This window comes from Alosa pseudoharengus, unplaced genomic scaffold (genome assembly GCF_046254945.1).
Source record: "Alosa pseudoharengus isolate Yale_2024_CS ecotype anadromous, Long Island Sound unplaced genomic scaffold, YU_APseudo_1.1 YU_APseudo_1.1_scf_4, whole genome shotgun sequence".
In the NCBI taxonomy this organism is placed as follows: domain Eukaryota; kingdom Metazoa; phylum Chordata; class Actinopteri; order Clupeiformes; family Clupeidae; genus Alosa; species Alosa pseudoharengus.
The window spans coordinates 46184342-46209527 of NW_027468774.1; the positions used below are offsets into that span (position 1 = coordinate 46184342).

Consider the following 25186-nt stretch of genomic DNA (forward strand, 5'->3'; position numbering starts at 1 on the left):
TAGGCCAATCTGCCCAGCAGCTTTTTCTACTTTGTCACCTACAGAGTTTGACAGGTACGATCTTTCAAAACGCCATGTTATTTCCCATAGACAATCCACGCCCGGAAGTTGGATGGATACGGAAGTTAGGAGGCGGGATATATTCTGGAGAGGTCTATGGGTGTAGAAAAAATATTGCATTCTAAAGTGTATTTTAGATTTAGAACTGTCTTATTTAATTATTTTCTAACTTTACTTATACAATACAGTTTTAAATTAATAATTTTCGTCTTCATGAATTGAAAAAGTAATGAATATGTTCTGACTTTTATTTTGAAGGATTCGCGAATGGCGGCCATATTAGAATTTTCTTTACTGTCGCTAGTTTCACACTACTTGTGCATATGGTGGATACGTTTCTGTCTAACACGAACGATTTCCTGAAATTCACTAGGCTACTTTATCAAAGAACGAAGCGTGTGTATCCGAGTTGACAGAACAGGCTTACTTTCACCTCTACTGTTTCTGGAGTTAATCGGTCCAACAATGTCATCATGGCAGAGGTTAATCTCAAGAAGGCATCACTTTCAAGCTGTGTCAATGCAGGCTCAGATGGTATGGGCATACACACGCATTTGGTCACATCGGACCCGACATGTCAGCACCGGAGTATCAACACGAAGTGACTTTTTAAAAAGTAAGATTATTGTCTTAGAAGTTAGCATTAGCTGTTAAGCTTAAACGGTCAGAACCAGCTGCTAAGTAATACAAGGTGGCACTACACTAGACTGTAACGTTAGCTTTATGGTTGACTGTATGGTTGTAGGCTATTCATGGGTTTCATCAGGTCCCTTTCCACAGGTGTATAAAATCAAGCACCTTAGTTATCAATGCAGACTGCATGGTGCTTGATTAATACACCTGTGGAAAGGGACCTGATGAAACCCATGAATAGGGAGGGAAAGTAATCTCATCGCCATCTAGTGGTTGCGTTCCAAGAGTTTAGCGGAGTGGATGGGATTTTTTTTTAGAAAAAATATATCTCGGTGCACATTGGGATCTTAATTTAATGCCTTCCATATGTTAGGCACTGGGGTCACCTCTATTGCTTCAAGTGGTCATACCTTATTTTTAGGATTAGTTAAATTGTTTTGAGTTTTTGTCGTAACATGGTGATAATGGATTACAGTTGCATGTGACGTCACAGGTTTGGGCGCTTAATCTTTAACTGATCAATACGGCAATTTGCTTAACTGGCTTAACATATTTTTGTAATAACGGAACGTGATGTAAACCGCATGGTGATAACCTTTATGTCTGGATAACTGGTGTTGTGCTTCTACTCACATGAAGAGCTGACAGTAAGTGTTGTGTCAATGCTAACCAAGCTAATAAACAAAGTAAAGTGAGTAACATGAAAGGGGAAAGTCACGTGACTTCTTTTGTAGTTGTTTATGAAACAAAAGGAGCAATTTCGAAGGCAAAATAGTGTCTGACATTTTCACAGTTAGAAGATTATTACTCTATAGACACTGAAACATATTTTTGGTGGATAACATCGCTGATTTGGCTTCACAATATATTTTTTAAAAATAGGTCTATGGGACTTAACATTGGAGCTGCTCTTCGATAGGAACGCAACCACTTGGGACGCTGGTTTTCACTTTCCCTCCCTATTCTACTAGCTGCATCGTTTCCCAACCTTGGGGTCGGGACTCGGGAATGGAAGTTATTGGGGTCGGCTGAGATACTGAGTATCTTACAAAATGACCAGTATGATATACAAATTATGATATTCAAGTTAACAAATCCGTCACAATCAAGCTAGGCCTAGCTCTACATAAGAATAAACTTAAACAGCCTGTGAGATATTTGATGGACGTAAGCATGCTTGATCAACGTTCAAACAAAGTAGCAAAACAAGGGAGCAAAGTTAGCCAAACATATGAATAGCTAAGCTTGCTAGGATATTCAGGGATGGATTACTGCACGGGCCTACCGGGCCCAGGCCCAGGGGCCCAAGAGGTCAGGGGCGCCTGCAGGAATTAATGCTATGGTACGCACACCCTTAAAAAAAAGGTTCACGCGTGGACAGTATTTTTCCTTTAGGTTCGTGCATACATAGCATAACAACATCCACATGCAATAATGCAACAGCGTCTACAATTACCTATTCATTTGGGCAACTTTATACATCCCTATACAGGCTAAAGCTACCTTTAGTTGTGTTATAGCGTAGCCTACTGTAACGTCTGGCTTTAAACAGCTGTAATGCAGTCGTTCTGACAAGCACACCAATTGCTTAGCCAACCTTGTTCTTGCCCATCTTGAATAGCTCCTCTAGCTTTGCTGCCTCCATCCTTTCTGTTTTCGTTGTTTAAACTTGTGATATCCATGATGAGTATTGAGTTAGTGAATTAGCTCAACGTTGTGTGCTGATAACCATATAGAAAGCAAAGAAAACAAGTATATGCGTGCCTGCGTGCGTATTCTCTCCTGCTCAAACATGTGTGCGCGTTAATTTTGACAAGTGTTCACTAACTTTACTTAATAGAAAATTGTAAATAGCCTGATGGCATGCAACTAATGGGATACTGTGCATAGTTGGAAAGGTATGGTAGGCCAATATGGTGTGAATATACACACACACAAGGTAAATTTTCTCTCGTTGTTGAGTGATGGTACGCACAGTGCGTACGGACGTACACCTGCAGGCGCGCCTGCAAGAGGTCAGGGGGCCCTGAAGCCCAAGCCTTTGAATGGAATCATTGCCTCAATATCAACAAATCAGGATGTAGGCTATGAATCTGATTGAATTTAGTATTGGCCATCCCCAAAATGCACCAGAATACTGGAAATCACATTAAACAAATAAAAAAATTTCTGGGGGAGGACCGCCAAACCCCCCCTCCCACTTAAGCAACAATTAGTGGGGGGCCCTTAATACATCTGGGACCAGGGGCCTGAAAGTTCATAATCCGCCCATGAGGATATTTGGTGGAAATTAAAGTAAGCCTACCGATCTCGACTGGATGATACAACAGCAGAGATGCGATCTCTCTCACAACATATTCTGGATAATTGGGGTCGCCAATCTTTTGTGACATCAAAATAGGGTCACCCATAGGTTTACATAGGCTAGATATGTGACCTCTATTCTATGGGTGACCCTATTTTGATGTCACAAAACATAGTGACCAGTGTGGCAAGGCTAATTTCACGTCAGTTAACCATGGTTTTGTTGTGTATTGAAGGCAAATTAATTATGGCGAAATTCAGAAACGTAACATTACTCATGTAGTCACTTTATTATAATAGTATTGATACTGTATCAACCTGTCGTCTATTTGAAGGTAGGCCACTAGCAGAGGAGGCTCCTTCATTGAGGAAAGGGAGGAACACCCTCCCTAAAATTTCAGAGAAAAAGAAAAAATATATAAAGTGAATTACTAATCTGATAAATTACTGTTAATATTACTATTTTTAACACTTTAAATGAACAAAATCGTTCCCCTAGGTCAAAATGCCAACAGCACCCCCTATCGCTATTGAAAATTACTGTATGGAGGAGCTTCCTCCTCAAGCCCCTCATTGAAGTCCATTATAAACGCCTTGGGCCCCAGCGGCTCGTGAATCACGTCGTTTTCAATGGCCAAGGGAGGAAGCTCCTCCGTACAGTAATTTTCAATTGCGATAGGGGGTGCTGTTTTTAGCAGCAACGGTTCAAGAACGTTATCTGCGGTCTACGAATCTTATGTTGAACGGAAAGCTTGTTTTTTGCTCGTGAAATAAACAGTACAATGGAATCAGAGGACAATCTCAAATCTTTTATACATTCAAATACACTGTGAATACACTGATGTATGATGAATGTTTATCAAAGCAGGAAGACCAGCTCCAAAAATTCATATTCCAAAACAAGACGGTAAGGCTAGTGTAGGCTACTGAATGCTACATAGTCAGACAAATAGGCTACTAATGGCTAACTGGTAACGTTAGCACAGAAAACAATCAGCCATAGCCTACTGCTGACCTGTCACAAATACGTGGACAGTTCACTTAGTGATAAAACATTTTTGGATAGTTATGCGTTGTTATAATCATCAAAGTTATGCTTTCATAAATTCCCACTTAGCTATTACAACCTGTCTTTAAATTATAGCGATTTGGCTTTAAAAACAATAGCATGTTACAAATAGCCACATTTAAGGTCTATTTTTAATGGTAAATAGTTACATGGTTTTATAAAACAAGTGTCTATTTTTATTATTATAGACTTTTCTGCCAATATATTACACTGAGCAAAACCTCCAGACTTTCCGTCATTTTTCACATCTGGAAAACAGTATTTCATAACTAGACCTACATATCTTCCCTGACTTCCCAGACCTAAATTTACATTTATTTACATTTACATTATTAATTTAGCACTATTATCCAAAGTGACTTATATATTTAAATTATATTACAAAGTCCATTGTCCCTGGATGAATTTGGGGTTAAGTGCCTTGCTCAAATGCACAATGGTTGAAGCCAAGAATTGAACCCACAACCCCCCCCCCCCCTACATAGTACATACTGCTGCTATAAATGTGTCTGGGTAGGCGGCCTACATACTCTATTGTTCACATATGCCACCAACACCATCACAACCTCACATTTGCCACTAACGCCAATCAAGCAGACATTCCTTCCTCCGTTATTTTTTTAACCACCAGCCGCCACTGGCCACTAGTGCAGTGCCCGTCAATCATACCATTCCTGTAGAAAACCCGAAGCCCAATTACATGCCCACATTACCTGCTTTAAAAATAGGATGATAGGGGGAAAAATCATTCCAGCTAAGCATTCAATAATGAATACTGAATATTATAATATATTAGCCTATAATTAATGTGCAGTAAGCAGAATTTAGGCCTGGCTGCATGTGACATTTCTACAGATCAGAATGACATGAGCCTAACAGCTTTATGAGTTAAGGCTATTTGTTTATTGTTAAGCTTATGGGTCATTCCACGTCAATTCAACCAGGGCCCACACACTTAGGTCTCAAAAAATTCTGAAAAAATTACCAGGTGTACCTATGTTACCCAGGAGACGCACTTTAAAATTACTTTTATGTAAGATCAGAACACAACAGACAGACTGAGGAAGTCATTTGTCCCCAGGGCCATTGAACTGTTCAATGCTTCACTTAAGGGAAGAGGAAAGATAGACTTCTCCGCATAGTCTGTGTACCTCTTCACCCCCTCCATGTTTGGATACTGTCTGTCCACTAGCCACTTTTTACCACTGTCTTACTGTCTCACTGTTTGTGTGCTATATTAGCACATATGCATAACCCCTCCCTCCATGCCACAGCCGAATTGTGCCCACACTTATACCTTTTCTTAATATATATATATATTATGTAACCCCTTCTTAACGGGTGTGTGCATAGGCACTCGCTACAATACATAACACAATGGCGGAAACAGGATCTGAAAGGTCTCAGCGGTGGAATGGTGAGCTGGCTGAGATTCCTGAATACCAGTAGGCTAACAATTACAGACAATAAATTCAATAGCGCGGTGCCTCCACTGTAAAAATACTACACTTACCGTATAGCTCGTGTATAGTGTATTCCTACAGAATTTAAATAATCAATGTGCCTTTTCCTCTCTGAGGAGATGGAACTTTCACATTCCCCGCGATTTCGCGGGCATAAACAAATAACAAACTAGATGTACCGCATAGCGGTACAAAATATGACCTCTGCTCAGTCCTGTACATCCGTTCCGCGAAAATAAATCACACTTCAATTTGTCTCCATATTTTACTCCATCCCCCACTCTTGAAACTTTTGTGTATGCTTGTTTGGCATGCCTGAGTGTGTGTGTGCGGCTGCACAGAAAGTAGCCTACTGGTGCTGAAAAGGTGAATAGATTGTAGAATAGCCAAAGAAGATGTAGCATTGTTATAAAACCTTTAAAATCTCTAAACAATCACAAGTAGGGCAGTTCATCACAGTTCATCCATTGCAACTGGATTGATGAAAGGTCACTTACACCTGTAGGCTACATTGTATTTGGGAAAAGCAAAAGGTATCAGCATAATGTTGTTATTTATTTATTTATTTATTTATTTATTTATTTATAAACAAAAACATCTCTGTCAGTTCCATGCCGTTTTCAACAGCTATCAAAAACAAAGGTCATTTTTGGATGGATGGATTTTTTGTGAATGTTTCTTCTTCTACATAAGATTTTAGTCATCTTTAGTTCATGTAATACTTTCTTGTCAATGCACAAATTAAGTAACAGTAGTCTGAAACGTTATTGTTAATGCACAAATTAAGTAACAGTAGTCTGAAACGAAATGCTGTTTTACATCTAACCAGTGGTGCAAATAACAGACATGTCCAAATGGGCCTTGATGAAATGCGTCGCTAGACTGTTCATACACATTTTAACGGGCCAAAGTTGAAGAGCTGTTGTCCGTTATTGTTCGTGCAAATATAGGCTGATTCATGTTCCCTTGCATTGTGTAACTGAGCTCCATGGCTAGTCTGGCTTTCACCAGACCAAGCTCAATCTTTTAAGAAATAAAAAAATAACAATAGCTGGCAGATCAGGCTGGGTTCACCCAGCCTAGTCCATAGGCACCCGATATTGTTTAATTTTCCGATTGAGATATCCACGCTCTGGCTATTCTAAATGCAAAAATGCATCAGGGAGTTATGACAAAACTGTAACTAACAAACTAGATCCTAATAGAAAGCTGTTAGCTTCCCTAAGCTACAGGTAGGCTTATAAGGTAGGCCTATTTACAACATAAATTGTCAATAGGCTATGCTGGCGACACAAATAAAATCTCCTTTGGAAACCAATGGCTTACGCCTTACAGTATCAAGCGGACTTAAACTGCCATACCGTGGCGAAAAGTTGTAATAAAATTCACGCAGCTCCATGAGTCAAGGAAAGCGCGAATGAAGTAGCCACTTCTAAATGGGACCCACTACACAGTAGGTTAGGGTGTGTTGCTAAAGCAGCCATAATGAAATGAAGATGTCATTGTTTGGATACTTCACACACACATGCTTTTTAATTTCACAGACTACAACTACCAAGCTGGAATCAAAGCACATCGATTCCCCTCTCACACCCTGCACACACTTAAAACAAAATAAACAGGTGTTTCAGTCTCACGGATGTATAGGCAAAACTGTATCAGACCGGTGTAATGTTGGTAAATCTTCCTTTGCACAGAATGATTTTTGTAGCACGTGCAACAAATGACAGTCGAAAGATACAATTACAGTGCTGCTATCAATTTGCTTGGTATAACCGCATTTATAGTTTTCTACAAATGCAATTAATCAAATTGGCCTCCATCACTCAACCAACGCTAACGGTAACATTATCTAGGTCCTATCTAGGTATTATAAGATTAACGTACCTGCAGTAAAAACCAAGCATGTCCGATAAACATCCTCAGATTTATTTCGGCTTCAAGAAGAAATGGGAATTACATTTCATGTGAACATCATCCTATCCTTATTAGACGTTCTCTGCGGTAAACTAGTCCTTGTAGGAAGCGTCCATTGTTTTTCCAACCCACTTTTAACTTCCAACAAAATTACGTCTCACTGCAACGATGCGCCATCTAGTGGACAAACGACTACTTATCGCCAATACTGGAAATGTAGCCATGATGATGATGAATATTTATTTTGGCTTTCTTTTAATGCTACTAAATTTGTAATTATGTATCGGCCGTTCTAATACCGATAGTATGTGGGTGCCTGTGTGTGTGTGCATGTGTATATGTGTGCACCGCCATCTACAGGCCAATGAGTGTACAGTCACTAAATGTACACAAAACCTAATTTTTTTAGACCCCCCCATGGATGAAATTCTACGAAACTTGGCATACCCCCAGAGAATGCCAGGTCAATCATACACATACAATTTGCAGTTCTGAACATCTTAACTGAAGATAGGGGCGATTAAAGCAGAATAATATTGCATTTTCATTTTTTACCGGGGGGGTGCAAATCACAAATGAGTGATTATGGGCCAGATTGATGTGGGCCCTTGAGACCAACATACCATAAAAGATTCTTTATCCTCAGTGCCACGGTTCAGGTAGTTATTTAGGTAGTTAGTTATTAGGTAGTTAGTTATTCAGGTAGTTATTTAGTTATTTATTTTCGGGGGGCCCAGCACGGGGGGGGGGGGAGTGGCCCCCAGGGACGAAACTAAATTTTTCTGTAAAAGTCTAGTGGGGCTACATACCCACCAAATTTCATGTGCCCCGGTGGTTCGGTGTCCCGGGTATCGTTGACGAAAAATTCAGGAAGTAGATGACGGGGAAAAAAAAAAAAAAACTTTGACAATCCCTATATGACCGCTTCGCTAGCGGCGGTCATAATAATCATTGGCTGAGTATAAAATTCAAATAAAAACAAACAAACAAAGACATTTGATTGGTTGACATGTACAGTATTCCAACACAACATAACCATGACAAACCCAAAGCATTGTGGTCATTGTAGTGACAAAAATTAAACAGTGCAGTAATAAACACTAAACAGATTTTACAGGTGCTTACATATAGATATAGATATAGTTTTTGTTCTATAGTTTTTTTTATATTACCTTGCCTACTCACTGATATGTCCATATTTATTTTATGCTGGTCTCTAGACTTTATTCTTGCACTGTTGCACTGTTGGACTCATTTGCACCATCACCATGACACTCACTCACACAGAGCATCTTACCTTACTATGCACAGAGAATCACAGGCTCAGTCCCTGCCTCAGTCATTGCAAGCGCCTCTTGATTAATCACTCTCTATGTGGATACTGTTTTTAGAATTGATTTAGATTAAGTGTTATTTAGTATCATTTGTATTTTAGTATATTTAGTATATTCTTTATCTTCTACTGTCTTTATTGCTTAGTTGTGTTTTTTATATTATATACTTTTAATTACTTTTTTCTGCTCTTAGTGAATGTGTGTGTGATGTCTGTATGCTACTGAGGCCTTGAATTTCCTCTGGGGATCAATAAAGTATCTATCTATCTATCTATCTATCTATCTATCTACTTTCCAAGATACAGCCAGTTTTACAGGGGGAGGGGGGTGTCGTTTTTGTTCGGCTTCTTTTTTTATGTCAAAGTTCACAAGCCCATAGCGCAAGAACTAAACCATGCAGGAGGCTCAAATTTTGCATGCTGGTACATAAATAGGAATAGTATGTAGCAAAATAGTCACGTTTGGTCTGAATGATCCTGCATGGTAATAGCTGTCCCTCAAAGTTGATAAAAATTTTATTGAGTTTTTGGCTGGGCTCTGTTTAGGCCTTCAGAAGACATATTTGTACTCAACATAGGCTCTTGATTTATTTTCCTCTCACAAAAAGCAATGAACAGAAAATAAATTCCTTCAGGGTCTGAACAGCAGACCTCACAAGTCTGGTTCTCATTTTCAGAGCATCCAAACACCTTGTGGGAATATACAAAGATTTTTTAAATATTTTTGCTTTATTCTCCATGATCCCTTCTTTTTAACAACACACTGAACATGGGCAAAATGCACCATTGAGATCAATATGTTTTGTATAGAGTTACCACAGGTTACAGGTAAGGGTTAAACAACCTGCCTATCAAGATCCATTAAACTTTCTGTCTATCAACATCTATTACACTATCTACATTAAACTTTTAAACTATCTACACTGTCTCAACTTTCTATCCATTCATCCTCTTCAAACCATTCACTCATCCACCCATTAAACTATCTATCAACATCCATTCAACTTTCTGTCTATCAACATCCATTACACTATCTCCATTCAACCTTTAAACTATTTACTCTGTCTCAGGCTTTAAGCATACAACCTGGCTCTCTTAAGACTACAGATCCTGTTCAACTATTTCCTCTGCCCACAACTGTTTCAAAATAAATGTCCTCACTACAATAATTCACTATTAAAAAATGTAACTATTTAAACTACTCAACTATTTAATTGTTCAGCCATTTCAACTGTCAGTTGTCATCAACTATGACTCCCGCCAAATGTTTCCTCTGCCCACAACTGTTTACAAATAAAAGTTTGTTTTGCATTTTATGTTAATATATGTTTGTAATTTTCATGCACTGGTAATTTCCTCGAAATTACATTTTCTAGTTGAACTATACATATTTGTATAATTACAGGCCTAGAGCTTCACATGAAAAATATGCGCAAAAAGGCAGCAGCGGCTCTACCAGGTAGTAACTGGAGCCCCTATGAGATGACACCTGGGCTCCCTCCAGAGAGAGTGGATATCTTAATTGTTGGTGGGGGCGTTGTGGGATGGTCGATAGCCTACTGGCTAAAGAGGAGAACAAAACCACGGGACTCTCTTCGAGTGCTGGTTGTGGAGAAGGACCCTACGGTAAGCATTTTTCCAACCTGCATACATAAATTTGAATGAATGAATGGATATAATAAAATTCATTGTATGTTTTTCTACCTACTATTCTGCTTTAGTATGCCCAGGCCTCTACTGTGTTGTCAGCTGGAGGAATTCGGCAACAGTTTTCTTTGGCAGAGAACATACAACTCTCCCTAGCATCTGCTGACTTCTTGAAGAATATCAATGTAATGCAGATTATTTTACACTGTTTCTGTAATGCAGATTATCTCAATACTCAAATGCAATGTTGTGCCAGAAGTCAGAATTGTCTTTCACTGTTATTTCATATTGTGCAGGATCATCTTGGTGTCCTCAATGAAGATCCTGTGGACTTGCAGTTCAACCACTCAGGGTACCTCTTCGTAGCAAGTGAAAAGGGGGTACATGTTATGGAAACAAACTATCAGACCCAAAGGTAGGGGTTGTTTTTTAACCATTGGGGCTCTTACGTGACACGTTCTGGCATTGTAATTTGTCAAATTAGCAGTTTGAAACTATGACGGACCAAAATGACTTTAGCATAAATAAACAATTTCCTCAAGATTTTTTTTTAGTAACTGGGGCAGGCTAGTCTGTGACTTACAACCCCCCAAACCACCCTAAAACTATTACCCTTATGACCTATAATAAAAATAACATGGGGTCTGGGTTTTTTTCCCCCTGGATTTAGTTTTTTTTTTATTCTGGTTGCTAATCACACCATTTTAACAGAAACAGAATTCAGAAGTACTAAAAGAACCATCTTATGTCTGACTCGCGTCACATGAATATTACCCCAAACATATACTGAACATGGACATCATCATATTTCACGTTGACCATGGAGAAAACATTTACCCACTTGGTTTCTGACAGTAATTAAGTTTTGTGCCAACATGTTGTAGGAGCACCAAAATACTTGCCCAAAAACTGCCTAAAGTGTGTTGCTAGATCGCCGCTGAGTCGGGGTCTTGCCTAAAAGGACTTTGTTGAGAACCCGAGTGAAATGCTCTTGAAGGCTGTTCTGTTGGTGATGTTTTTGATAGTTATTTATGATTTGTTAGTGGTTTTGATTTCAACGGTAAATAGGCTTGGTTGTTGTTTGGCCACTGTGTGAAATCCCCTACCTATAGCACTAGGAATCTTTCGATGTGTATATTTGAAATGTAGTACAACATAAACTAACTTTAGAAACTAACCAACACTGGTTTGACAAGACTGGTTTGATATTTTCTGCTCAAAAATTGGGCCTAAAGGTCATCCAACTGGCAGAAAAGGTGAAAAACACTGTTTTGGATGCAAACTATTCCTTATTTCAGAGAGTACATGACAAAAAAAAATGTTGTTATTTTAACCTAAATATATTTTAACCCTTTATGTGCCCCACCGTTCTAATTTTGTTAAAAGACCATTCGTCTAATATCTCAGCTGTCCAATGACTGATTTTATCTCTTAAATCAGGGGCGGAGCCAGACATTGTAAACATTCGGGGCTTAGCCCATTTAATTTTTTTTTTAAATAACCCCCTAAATAATGACTTCTAGTGAATTTTGTGTAAACTAATGGACACATTGAGACTTAAAAAATGTGAAACTAACATTCAACAGATTCAAGGTATCTGACTGGCACAACACTGTGTAAAATTATAGTTTTGGGTCTTTCAAGAGGCAATATCTGTTCATGTCTGTTTAGCATGTACTTAGTTAATTAAGCGTTTCTTATGGTTTGTATATTATAGTATTTGTTAGGGGTGTGAATCTCTCATGTAAAAGACGATACGATTCGCATCTAGATACATGGGCACGATTCGATACAAGAAAAGATACATGTTTATAAAAAACGATTCAGTATGATTCGATGCGATGCGATTCGATGCAATTCGATGCAGTTCAAGAATGGAAAGCATTCTGAAAGATTTTTTATAATTTGCTCAAGGTGCACATTCATTTTATATTATCAATTATCATGGTCATGGTTGTCAATTAGGCAACAAAATGTGTGAATATGATTATCTAAACTAAGGTTTGTTTCATATACTGTATTGAAATGAAAAAAGAATAGTCTACATTTCAGTCAAGCACAGCAGCCAAATACAACATAAAAATATATTTTTATAGACTTTACAGATTTTATAGAGTTATATCTGATTGTTTTCATGGAGCTGTAGCCTTGTTGAGGTAAGACAATACCGAAATAAAATAAAACAGTGCTTAAGACACTCTTGGCCTTTTCTCATATAGGCCTAGCCTACCCTACAAGAATAAAATAGTCCTACAAATCATTGAACTCTCTGGGCTTATTTTGTTCCAACAGTAGACCTAATGCAGAAACCTAAAATGCCACAAGTCTGAGTGAATATGAACAAAATCATTGGCTAATAATTTATGCATCGTTTTAGCAGCAAGGGCCAAATTATTATTTAACATTAAGGAAATCCCTTCATCAAAGGTAAGGCTACTCTACAGACTATCGTTGCTGTTTAGGAATGCTATAAGTGCTTAATTTCGCGCTGGATTTCGAAAAACAAAAGCCGACCGAGTGCAAGTTGTCACCTGGTTAAGTTGCAATAGATGTATGGGTAATGAGGTCATTTGACAACTTTGGGCAATGAATGTAACCAAAAACGAACTGCATTACCCACAATTCCGTGCCACGTATAGTTTCAAAACCGGAAGTGGGATGAACGCGCTGCTTGGAACGTAGCAGAAAAGGTTGTGCACCGATTCATAACAAGTAAATCGATATAATGACTGGTTCATTTCAGTTTTTTTCCGATACGGGGCTTCACGTATCGATGTAGCCGTATCTTACACGTTAAAAACGGATACCGATACGTATCGGTTAATCTTTACACCCCTAGTTTTTGTTTATTTTCATTAGGGTATTGTTTGATATGACATTATTGTTTATTATTGCTATTCTCCTTCTTCCTCTTCCCTGATCTCATCTGTGTGACAAATATATAGAATATCTTATACTATAATATACATAATATTATGATATAATTACAGTATGGCCAGTCATCATGATACAAGGGTATTTTAGAAGGAATGCATTATCATCTTGACATAGGCGTTTCTAAATTATATTAATTTTGTAATTTAGCAAGATTATTCATAGGTTTATTTAGGCCCCTTTACACAGGTGCATAAAATCAAGCACCTAGATTATGAATGCAGACTGCATGGTGCTTGATTAACACACTTATGGAAAGGGCCATTTCCTCTCAATATATCATTGTAATGTTTTTTTTTTTTAGTTAATAATTAGTTAGGCAGCCAAAACAACATAACATGACTTTTATATTTATGAGGACTCTTGGATTATAATATCTGTGGTGGTGGATAGGATATCAACAAGGTTTTAAGGTAGGCTAACAGTTAACATTATTTTGTGCAACATATGACACTGAAAAGTTGACATGGGCAGATAACTGTTAATGGGTTTTTCTGACATTTCAAAACAGTGTAGCCTAATTTATTACAAGACGAGGATCAATTTGTTTTGGGAGCTGGAATTTCTTATTCTGCAGTAGGCTTAGCTAGCCTATGAGAGTATTGAATTTGCCTTTTCCGCCGACGAACGAGGACATTTAACGTTAACGTTAAAAGCATTTAGTGCTAGGGAGCTAGCCAAGTAGCCTAACGTTAGCCTGCCTAACTGACTGAAAGCTCTTAACGTGAAATCACCAACCTGAAACAACACCATCCGTCAGTTCACTGGGCGATGCTGTTGCTTGAACGGAGCTGGGTGGTCTTTTTAAAAACTTTCTAATATCCATAACGTTTCAACAACATGTACACAAAGTGTTTTATCACAGACTGTAAAAGTGACAGACTTCTGACAGAGGCTTTTTGGAACACCGAAGCCATGACGTAGCGTTGTCAAGGTAGCATTTTCACTGGATCTAAACAAATCAATCTAACCATTGAAATCACCATAGCGGATAGCCCAGAGACGTGGCATAGATCGTGTAGCAAGTAAAATTATTTTTCAATATTGGGCTTTGAAAATAAGGGATATATTTCCTCAGTAATAGAGCATTTGGTGACATTTATAGTGAAACCGAGGGGGAGTTATATTGGAAATAAGAGTTGCCGGGAATTTAAAACACTAAAAAAAGATTCGGGGCTTTTGAAAAAAGATTCAGGGCTTAAGCCCCGTAAGCCACCCCCTAGCTCCGCCACTGTCTTAAATCTTCCCCATAATGCTGACAACATAAGCTTCAATTTGATATGATTGGTTAAGGGGTTTAAGGCGCAAAATGTTTTGGATACTTGAAGATGAGTCATGAAAAAATAGTATCACTTCAAGTCGGTATATTTGACGTGGACAGCCGGACGCCACCTACACTTCATTGGAGTTTACCTCAACTGGAAACCACACAGCTGGATAAACTGAGGTAATATATGTTTTTACATCAGTTCTAGTTATGGTTTATCTTCATTTGTAGTCCTAATATCATGTTATTTGACAGTAATATGCTTTCTCATCAGCGTCAACATTATGGCATAGCAAACTTTAGCTAATTGAATTACTCTGAACTGCTTGCAATATTCTTATTTGCTTTTGATGTCAGTTATTTTCATTTGACAGTTTCATTTAAAAACCTGTTCTAACCTGTAAGTTTGTTTTCTAGTACCAATGTGCTTGTTAGGCAAGTCATGTATAGCATACCAAAGCTGAATAAATCCATGGACGTTACCATGGAAGTTACGTTCTCTGACATGAAAAAAAGTTGATTGATATTTCTATTCCTCTCAATATAGAAAACATTAAATCACATACTCGGTCAATATTGCATTTCAGCAGGTAGTTACTACGTCTTTATCTAGATGCCAGTCAGTCAATCAGATTTAGGGTAGCTAAACCCACGTGTAATAAAATTACTTTTCATACTTACAAATATTTTGAGTTACTCAGAATGCTTCAATAGTTTAGGCTACCTCTTCTTGTTTCTGCAGTTTTGTGATTTTATTTTTGATTTTAATAAAGGTATTATATTTGTATGATTTTGCTGTTGTTTCAGGTGAAGGATGACACAGACCTTCTTGCAAGCCTGAAGAGGAAGAAGTAGCTGACTGCTGATGAGATTGCGCTCAAAATGCTGAAGACCATGAGGGGATGGAAGAAGAAGGTATAGATTTAGGTGGCATGACTAGGGTGGTGCAGACTGCCACTAAAAACACTGTGTGAAATAGACTTTTTACTCACGTTATTGTCTCAGACGTGGTTTTACCAACCGGAAGGGGTGGGAGCTGTGCTTAGTAGGCCGTCGTATGCAAACAGTGTGGGAGAAGAGACCCCAGAAGAGTTTAACAGGTTTCTCCATAATATCCATTGCTACTGGGGAACCAAGTCTCTGCAGGGATCATGGGCCAATTGTTTATGTCGTAATCGTTTTAAGACAATATTGGCTGTTCTGCATGTAGTAGATCCAGCTACAGAAAACAATCGAGATCGTCTTAGGAAACTGCATTATTTGATAGATCACCTCAAAAATAATGTCATGAGGTGGCTTAGAATCTAAGCCAGGGGTCGGCAACCCACGGCTCCGGACCCGCATGCGGCTCTTTGATCCCTCTGATGCGGCTCAGCTTTTGAAATTAATTAAGGAGTAATTAAAATGTATTTTATTTTAGTTTGTTCATTTTCAAAATGTAATATTGTAATAAGTAATTTAGCCTATATGACTTTCCACCTCACTTGACTGCGTAACCGTAGCTGCACAATATTGTTACCAAAGATCCTTGATTACTCCGCTTTAACCCTCTCTGTTGTTACATTCGCGGTTCGTTGCCATGTCAGTATCAAACAAAATCACAGATTTCCCTCCATTTCAGTCAACGAGAACACTTTAATTGTTATTGTTGATGTGTGCGCTTGCTGTAGGCTAGATAAGGAAAATGTCAAAAAGGAAACGTTAGCGACCACAGCTTGGGAGCGCGAACACAAGGCTGAAATGGGTAAGTTTCCATCCGAAGACTGATTCTGAAACGCCCGTTATATACCGCACACTGCAACGAGTTAGTAGCCTATTGCTGTGTTAACCCTGTTCGGTTCCACTTACATGTGAGAAATCTTTCTCACATATGAAAAATATAAAGACAAGCCTGCGCTCACGTTTAAGGTCAATTCCGCGCAAAACTGTCACACCCATAACGCCAACACAATGCCATGATATTTAGTTGGAGTTATGGATATGACAGTTTTGCGTGGAGTTGCCCTTAAACAGCCTCGATTCTTGCATGAAACTTCACCTCACTGAATATGAGCCAGCCAGACTCCAAGGCCATCGCCAAATCTAATCTCTGGTAGGCCTAATGTTCAATTTCAAATGACATGTCAACGAAAATTGAGTCATTCCACTTTACATTTCAAGTTACTTGCACATTAAAACTAGTAGAAAATGTAGGCTATTTAAAAATCCTCTGTTGAATGTAAGTAAATGTACATTAAATATCCAAACTATTTTCTTGTAACCGTCTTTATGTGGCTCTTCTGAGATTAAAAAAATAATAAATTTGGTCAAAGTGGCTCTCCAGGCAAAAAAGGTTGCCGACCCCTGGTCTAAGCAGTACAGTGGAAGGACACTTGCCTAAGTAACCTGCCTGTCCAATTTGCACAATGTGGATGATTTGACTGATGCATGTAGACTAGTGAAGAATAATTCAGTTTGGGACAAAAAACTTCTAAGTCGTAGCCTAGAAATCTAGACGCACCCTAGCGGTGGCAAATTCATTTGCTCAGCCTGTACGTCTAGTATCAAACCATAGGGATTTCTATTGGCTGACGCCGTGGACCTCATCCAATCGCAGCGCTCTATTTTGTTAGAGAGTCTTAAGGCGGGCTTAACAGGATAACTACAGTCCTGCAAAGGTGAACAACAAGGAAGGTGGCTATGGCGAACGAAGAGCGGTTGTTTGAATCGGCGTTGGCGTCAACTTTGGAGGAGTTTGACTTGTGCTTTTCTTTGAAAGTTGAGCAACACAATGCACTTAAGTCATTCCTTTCGAAGAAGGATGTATTTGCCGTTTTGCCATCCGGATACGGATATGGTCGTAGCGCTGGCCTATTGCATGCGTAGGCAGTTTGAAAGACAATTCTCTGCCCGCCCCTTGGATTAAGCGAGGTGAATGGTTCGATTCCAGACTATACATTTCAATGATATAGGATGGCCCGCCAGGCTATGTAAGTCGGCCTATTGTGTTAAGTGATTACAACAAATACATGGGGGGCGTTGACCAAATTGTGACATATTGTGTACTCCAAAAGACGCAGAAGTGGTGGAAAACACTTTTTCTCCACTTTGTGGACATTGCCATTGTCAGTATTTTCTTATTATTTCAAGTTTGGCAGCACAATGCAGAATCTGATGTTGAACCTAGGTTTGGTAACTTTCGAGAAAATCTATCACGACAGCTGGCAGGCATTTCCGTCGAAATTTCAGCCTCGCCTCCAGCTGCTCCAACTACTAATCTGTCACATTTCCATCAAGTACATATCCCTGTACAGGAGGAGCCACAGAAAAATTGTTGGCTTTGTTGTAAAAAAAACTTACATAATAAAACTAAAATGGCTTGTAACTAAAATAGTGAAACAGTAGGCGACTTTGTTTTATTGGTAAACAAAATTGCTGTCAGATTTGCCATTCTGCAGAAGGGGATGCGTTTCGTAATGAGTCTTCTGTGATCAACCTTCGGGTTCCCCACCCCACCCTTCCCTACCCTCCTCTGTCAAGTCAAGTCATATTTATTTATATAGCACACTTAAACGCAATGTTATTGACCCAAGGTACTCAGAAATAAAATAAACAGTAATAAAAACAAAAAATAAAGACATAAATGACAAAAAATAAAAATAAATAAATGAAAATACAAAATAATAATAATAATAATAATAATAATAATAATAATAATAATAATAATAATAATAATAATAAACAGATTATGATTGTAGATAAAAATAAACATATGGTTACTGAAACTACTACTACTATAGGCCTAGAGAAAGATGTACAGTAAAGTTAGATGCCAGTTAATATAATGCAGAAAAGAAATAGAAATAAATAAATAAAAAATAAAATAGAAATGAACAACCAAACAAGGGGAGAAATGAATGGACATTATAGGCCAAAGAAAATAGATGGGTCTTTAAATTTGATTTAAAACTACTGATGGTGGGAGAGGACTTAATTTCTATAGGGAGAGTCTAGTCTCTGTGTGACTGTGTGTGTTAGTTTGTGTGTATGTGTATTAAGGATATTCCAATTCAGTTTTTTTTTTGTTAAATAACCCACAAATTGCTGAACGTGTCATACACTCTATATGTTTCTCTATGTTGTAGGGAAATCTCTGCTGAAAAAAACAGCTAGAAACCAGCTTATGCTGGTAGCTGGTTTTAGCTGGTCTTTGTTGGTTTTCTTCCAGCTCTTGCTGGTCTTTGCTGGTGTAGCTGGTTAGGCCACCAGCTGAATATGCTGGCCTGACCATCTGAGGAAGCTGGTCATGCTGGTTTGACCAGCCTGTTGTGTGGGATACAGCTGGTGCAAGATGGTCATGCTGGTGACCAGCCTGTCAAGCTTGACATTGTTGGTGAAAGATGGTCATGCTGGTTTGCTAGAATGACCAACATAAGCTGGCATGGCCAGTTAAACCAGCAGTGTAGACCAGCAACACCAGCTAAAATTACCAGCTTGAGGTGGTGCGAAAAGCAAAACCAGCTGAATTACCATCATAAGCTGGGTAAACCAGCTGAAGGTATGTTTTCGCAAGAGTTTTGCTGGTCTAGCAGGTCAACCATCATAGGGTGGTCAAACAAGCTGGTCAACCAGCAAACCACTTTAAGCTGGCCAGGCTGTTTTTTTCAGCAGGGATGATAGAAAAAAAAAAAAAACATTTTTATGTGAATGAAATGAAATCTTGACAAATTTTGGTATACATTTGTAGAGGATTTTCATAGACTGTTCATTACTATATCAACATTACCATATGTATTTTATATCATTTCATAGAACTGCTCCTTCTGATTACAATGGTATGTATATCCAATTGATGGTATGTATTATACTCAAGAAATAAGTTTTTTTGTTTGAGGTCATGTGAGAAATAAGGTTTTTTGTGTGAGGAGGGAATGTTCAGGGAGGGAAATCCAGTGAGAACTTATTTTCACACCAGACAACTTCAGGTAAAAAACACAGCAGCTAGGGTTCTCACAAAAACTAAAAGCACTGACCACAATACTCCAATTCTTAAAGGAAAATTCCGGTATTTAGCACTTTGAGTCCCTTTTCTGGTTTGTTTTGGATGAACTAGAGTGGTGGACACCGACATTTTGACGATTGGTCCTGTCTCGACTTTTCTGACTCGTTTTGAATCGCCTTTACTGCTTCAGAGTGGCTGCCTAAAGGCATGTACAAACATGTCCTTAAAACAACCCTTAACGTTCGTTTTCAAAACTGTGCAACTCACTGAGTGGTTAATGGTGTTCGTGGATTATTAAAATCAAATATATCGGCGCAATGTATGATTTCCAGCCGTCTTTTTATATTTGCTATTGTGGAACTAATTTTCAGACATCTCACAAGCGATTAAACTTCCGCTCAATATTTGAGCCTGAAGCATAGACAGTAAAAGAAGGTCTCACGGAAAGACTACAACCAAATGTAAACAGCCCCCGTTTCCCTTTCCAGTGGCGCAGTAATATCAACCTGCAATGAGTCTTCCAACAGAAATCAATGGGATTTTACAAAATGGCAAATAAAACACGACAGAAACTATATTTCGCTACGCTACTTGTTATGGAACATCAACGAACACCACTAACCACTCGGTTTTGAAAATGTTTTCAGTTTTGAAAATGAACGTTAAGGGTTGTTTTAAGGACATGTTTGTGCATGCAGCCACTCTGAAGTAGTCAAAGACGATTCAAAATGAGTCAGAAAAGTCGAGACAGGACCAATCATCAAAATTTCGGTGTCCAACACTCTAGTTCATCCCAAACAAACCAGAAAAGGGACTCAAAGTGCTAAATACATAGAATTTTCTCTATCTTGTAGAGGAATACATAGAATAGAAATACATAGAATTTTCCCTGCAAAAGTCCCTGCATTGGTTTCCAGTAAAACACTGCTGCTTGTTTATAAATTTCTAAATGGAGCAGGACCCAATTACCTATCAGACATTATTCAGCAGTACACACCTTCTAAACCTCTCCGGTCTCAGGAGAAAAACCTGTTAGTAAAACCTGCTGTTAGAACTAAACATGGTGAAGCAGCTTTTAGCTGCTATGTGGTTCAGCTCTGGAACCAACTGTCAGACTGAAAAAGTTTTCAATCTAGACTTAGTACCAAGCTGCCTTCTGCTAACTGATCGAATGTACTTCCTATTGCTACTGGGTTACAAATTCTAAATCTGTCTATTATTCTACCTTGTGCCTTTTCTTTTTTCTTTTTTATTATGCTCTTTACATTTTAAACTATTCTTTGACTATTGCCCTTATGGTTTTATTGGCTATTACTGTTTGCTTTTGTTTATGTAAAACATATTGAATGACCTATGTGTATGAAATGTGCTATATAAATAAACTTGACTTGAACCCGTCATTTTCTATACAAATCATGGGGGAGTTATATGGTGAACGTTTCATTCTGGTAACGGTTTCAATTTTATAAATCAGCCTTGTTAAGATTTTGGTTTGTCTGTGATTTTATTTTGTTGTATTTGAAAGTATCTTCAAGAAGAAAAGCAATACCAGTGCTGAGCACATCAATGTAAATACTTCAACTGACATCAGACACTACACATGCGTTGTATTTATTGTATGACCAAGGGGAGAGGATGTAATGCTGCATTCCAAATACATGCGACAGAACTTGAAATTGAAATTGTAAGTGTGATGAAGCTGGAATATGAATGCAAGTTTGAATCATCACGTAGCTTGTTTAGATGAGCCACAAGCTTGCTCTCGTGTTCTAGGCAAGCGTCCAGCACTACTGAGTCAGCTGCTGCCCTGGTGGCATCCATGTTCTTCCCCTCAAAGACAAACAGGAACGCTATAAGTGCTACAAGATGGGAAATTACGCCACGTTCGTGCTTAAGGCGGGGGTGTACGATACAAATGGATTGCAGCATAAGACTAGACCAGAGACTTTCTAATGAGGAGACACAGCACTCAAACAATCCTCCATAGAAATGCATGATTTGTCTGTCCATAACACTTTTTTTTCAATTTTCCTCTGTCCAATGTCTCTGTTCTTTTGCCCATCTTAATCTTTTCCTTTTATTGGCTAATCTCATATATGGCTTTTTCTTTGCCGCTATGCCTGGAAGGCCAGCATCCCAGAGTCACATTTTCACTGTGGACGTTGAGACTGGTGTTTTGCGGGTACCATTTAATGAAGCTGCCAGTTGAGGACCTGTGAGGCATCTATTTCTCAAACTAGAGACTCTGTACTTGTCCTCTTGCTTGGTTGTGCACTGGGACCTCCCACTTCTCTTTCTATTCTGGTTAGAGACCGTTTGTGCTATTCTCTGAAGGGAGTAGTATACACCGTTGTACAATTTCTCACATGGAATAGCCTCCATTTCTCAGAACAAGAGTAGACTGCTGAGTTTCAGAAGAAAGTTCTCTTTTTCTGGCCATTTTGAGAGTATAATCGAACCCACAAATGCTGATGCTCCAGATACTCAACTAGCTCAAAGGAAGGCCAGTTTTATAGCTTCTCTAATTAGCAATTCTCTAATTTGCAACCCTGTTTTTTGGAAACAGGGTTGCTAATGGTTGCTGATGAAACATTGCTCAGGTGAATATTATCAAAATCAAAGTCTGCTTTATTGTCAATTTCTTCACATGCCAAGACATACAAAGAGATCGAAATTACGTTTCTCACTATTAGTCCATGAGCCAGGGGGGTTGATCGGTATCATCGGGGGGACAAATGCTATCATTGTTTTTTGGCAAGGTATACACCCCTAGTACTAGAAAAATCACGATAGCAGTGCAGGGGTGGTAGCGAAATCACTTTTTTCAGCTCATGAAGTTACTAACCCCCTAAGATAAATTCCGTTTTTTAAATCTGGTGTATATCTGATTTAGGCTCATGGCTGAGATATTGTCAATATTCTATAATATGGTGCTTGGTATCATTGGAAAGGGGGCCTTTTAGGCTTTCTTTTAAGCCCAGTACTGAATCTGTCTGACAAACACAGAGGTCACATGACTTCTTTAAACCAGAAATAACACATGTTTTCTCACAATTTCCGCCTAAACTGTATGCTTTCTTTTATCCCTGTGGCATGAAAGAACACCAGAGACACACAATTCAACAGCTACAATACTCACGGCACTCTGATGACTCAGAAAATGTATAATATGCCCATATTATTTATTTGTGAGAGCCTTAAATTAGACTTGTGCAGCCAGCACAAGTCTTCAAAATAGAACAGAGCGAATAGAATGGACAAATAGGATGGATCCCTATTAGTTGTAAAAGTCAATAAGGAAACAGGTTGTAAAGTGAATATATTGAATTAATCAAAAGACTGCTGGTTTGTATGTTGATATCCAATAGAATGGACAAATAGAATACCCTATTAGTCCAGGACAAATGGCCTATTTATTCATGTACAGTTGCAGGGGCGTCGGACTGGGGGTAAAACCACTACTGATTATAGGGGCCCAAGTGTAGAGAGGGCCCTAGAAAAGTCTGGAATAGAGGAGAGCCGGGACAGTTGAAACACTTTTTAATTAAACGTAATTTACAAAGCGATCGTACCACACTGAAAGCTAATATTTGGTCACTAGTAAGCTACATCTGTCCTCTGTCAAATACAAATGCATTTTCAGCTTTGATCAAAACCGTTCAGGAATTATTACAGCAAAAGTGGGACGTGCGTTTTGTTTCATTCGTCCCTCCTGGTCGGGACAGTTGAAACAACATAAGGGGACGATTGAAACATACAGTTTAAGCCAGGGCTTTGAACCGATTTTTTTCCCCAATCGGTTCGTTCCGAACAGAAATGGAGTTATAACATTTCCGGTTATGAGTTCCACCAATAAATTGACGTTCCCGAACCGGTTAGAACAAAAAAATACTGTTCCCGGAACGGTTAATTTCGTTCCTGTCAGCTGTTTAATGCCATTATGTTTTATTACATAATAATAATTATATTATTAATAATAATAATAATTAAATAGGCCTACAATTATTTCAAATGTGTAGTTTATTGTTAAAAGAGAACATTTCCACACAAATGTAACGACATTAAGACACGTGGTTATGCCACTCGGGCAACAACAAATTCCAACTGTCGGGGGAAAAGGCCATCCAGTAGGCCTAATGTTCGCTAGTCCATCATTAACGTGGAGTCGACAAATATAGCTATTGATATTGTGTTTGGAATGAGCGTTTTAATTAACGATGGATCGTAATTTATCTCTTATTTAAGATGTGGAGTGGAGACTTTGTAATCCACCGCTCTCTCTCCATTCAGTCAGCGAATGTCTGATGTGATGTCACACAGGAAGTGAACCTCAGCAGTCATGGTAACGTGCGCAGGAAAGTAATTACTTTTTTTTTTTTTTTGTTAATTAGGCAACGAAAACTTTGAGGAACGAAATAAAACCGGTATTAACCGGTTACCATTATTTTTAAATAAGTGTTCCTGTTCCAGAACATAAAAAATAATAACGTTTCCGGTTTCGTTTCTGTTCCCTGTAAAATACAAAAAGTTCCCGGTTTTCGTTTTCATTCCTTGAACCGGTTCAAAGCCCTGGTTTAAGCCATATAAACGTCCCACAACTTCAAAATGTTACTACATATCATGAATGGTACTCCCAAAAGGTGTTATTTTAGATAGATTGTTGCAGGGCTATACGTCTTCGTGCATGTCTGTTAACAATTCATTGCCATCATCGTGAAGCGTGTATGAAGCGTTTTTTGAAATATCATGTCCTGTGGATGATTCTGCCATGTTTATAGCTAGAATGGTAAGCTTTCCCATTTATATCATGTTTATATTGTTGAAAATGTCGTTTCACTAGGTTTTTACGTGGGTTAGGCCACTGCACATCCAAATAAGTAGGCTTAACGACCCATTCCATGTCTCACCTCCATAGATGATTGTTTAAACACAGATATTTGTGCATTTAATTAAAATACAAGTACAGCCTTTCAATCGTCCCGACACAGACATATGACACTATAGCTTGTTTTGCTTTCCATGTAAACAAGCATGCGATATGAAAGTCTGGGATTGTGGAGAACACTAAATGGTGTACTGAATAAACATTAAGTCGAAACTTTAAATGAAAAACACTGATTAATAATCGAAAAAATGTAACCGCTAATGAAGTTTACTTTTGCGCATCAAAACTCGTTTATCACCTGTAACTCCATGATAAAATGACATAGCAGGAAGATATTTGGCTGATAGAAGGAGGTTAACATGCTCTCAGAGAAAACTGGATTGTTTCATTCGTCCCGTGTTTCAATCGTCCCGGCTCTCCCCTACATTTTATTTTACCTGGGTTGAGGAACATGGGGGCCCATCAGGACTGCCTATGCAGGGGCCCAGGATCTGGTGCTACGCCCCTGTACAGTTGTAATAAACAGTAATTGTTTCAATAGTGTCATAAATGGTTTACAAAATGTTTCTATCATGTATTCTGATATTCACCCACTTTCAGTTAGAATGTCAGAAAGTAGCTCATGCACAGAATGTTGATGGATTTTGACCGTTTAACAAGGTGTTGTCAGTTATGTGAAAAGATTGTTCGTTC

General features: G+C 38.5%; 1 protein-coding gene across 1 annotated transcript in view; it reads left to right on the forward strand.

Moving 5' to 3' along the window:
* Window positions 1-369: 369 nt before the first annotated feature.
* Window positions 370-25186, forward strand: part of foxred1 (FAD-dependent oxidoreductase domain containing 1) — a 104985-nt gene continuing 80168 nt past the window's right edge. Inside the window, exons 1-4 of the mRNA XM_076266584.1 lie at window positions 370-676; window positions 10185-10405; window positions 10501-10611; window positions 10723-10841. Of these exons, the coding sequence (XP_076122699.1) occupies window positions 526-676; window positions 10185-10405; window positions 10501-10611; window positions 10723-10841 (602 nt within the window). The 5' untranslated portion in view covers window positions 370-525. The remainder of the gene's footprint in view (window positions 677-10184; window positions 10406-10500; window positions 10612-10722; window positions 10842-25186) is intronic.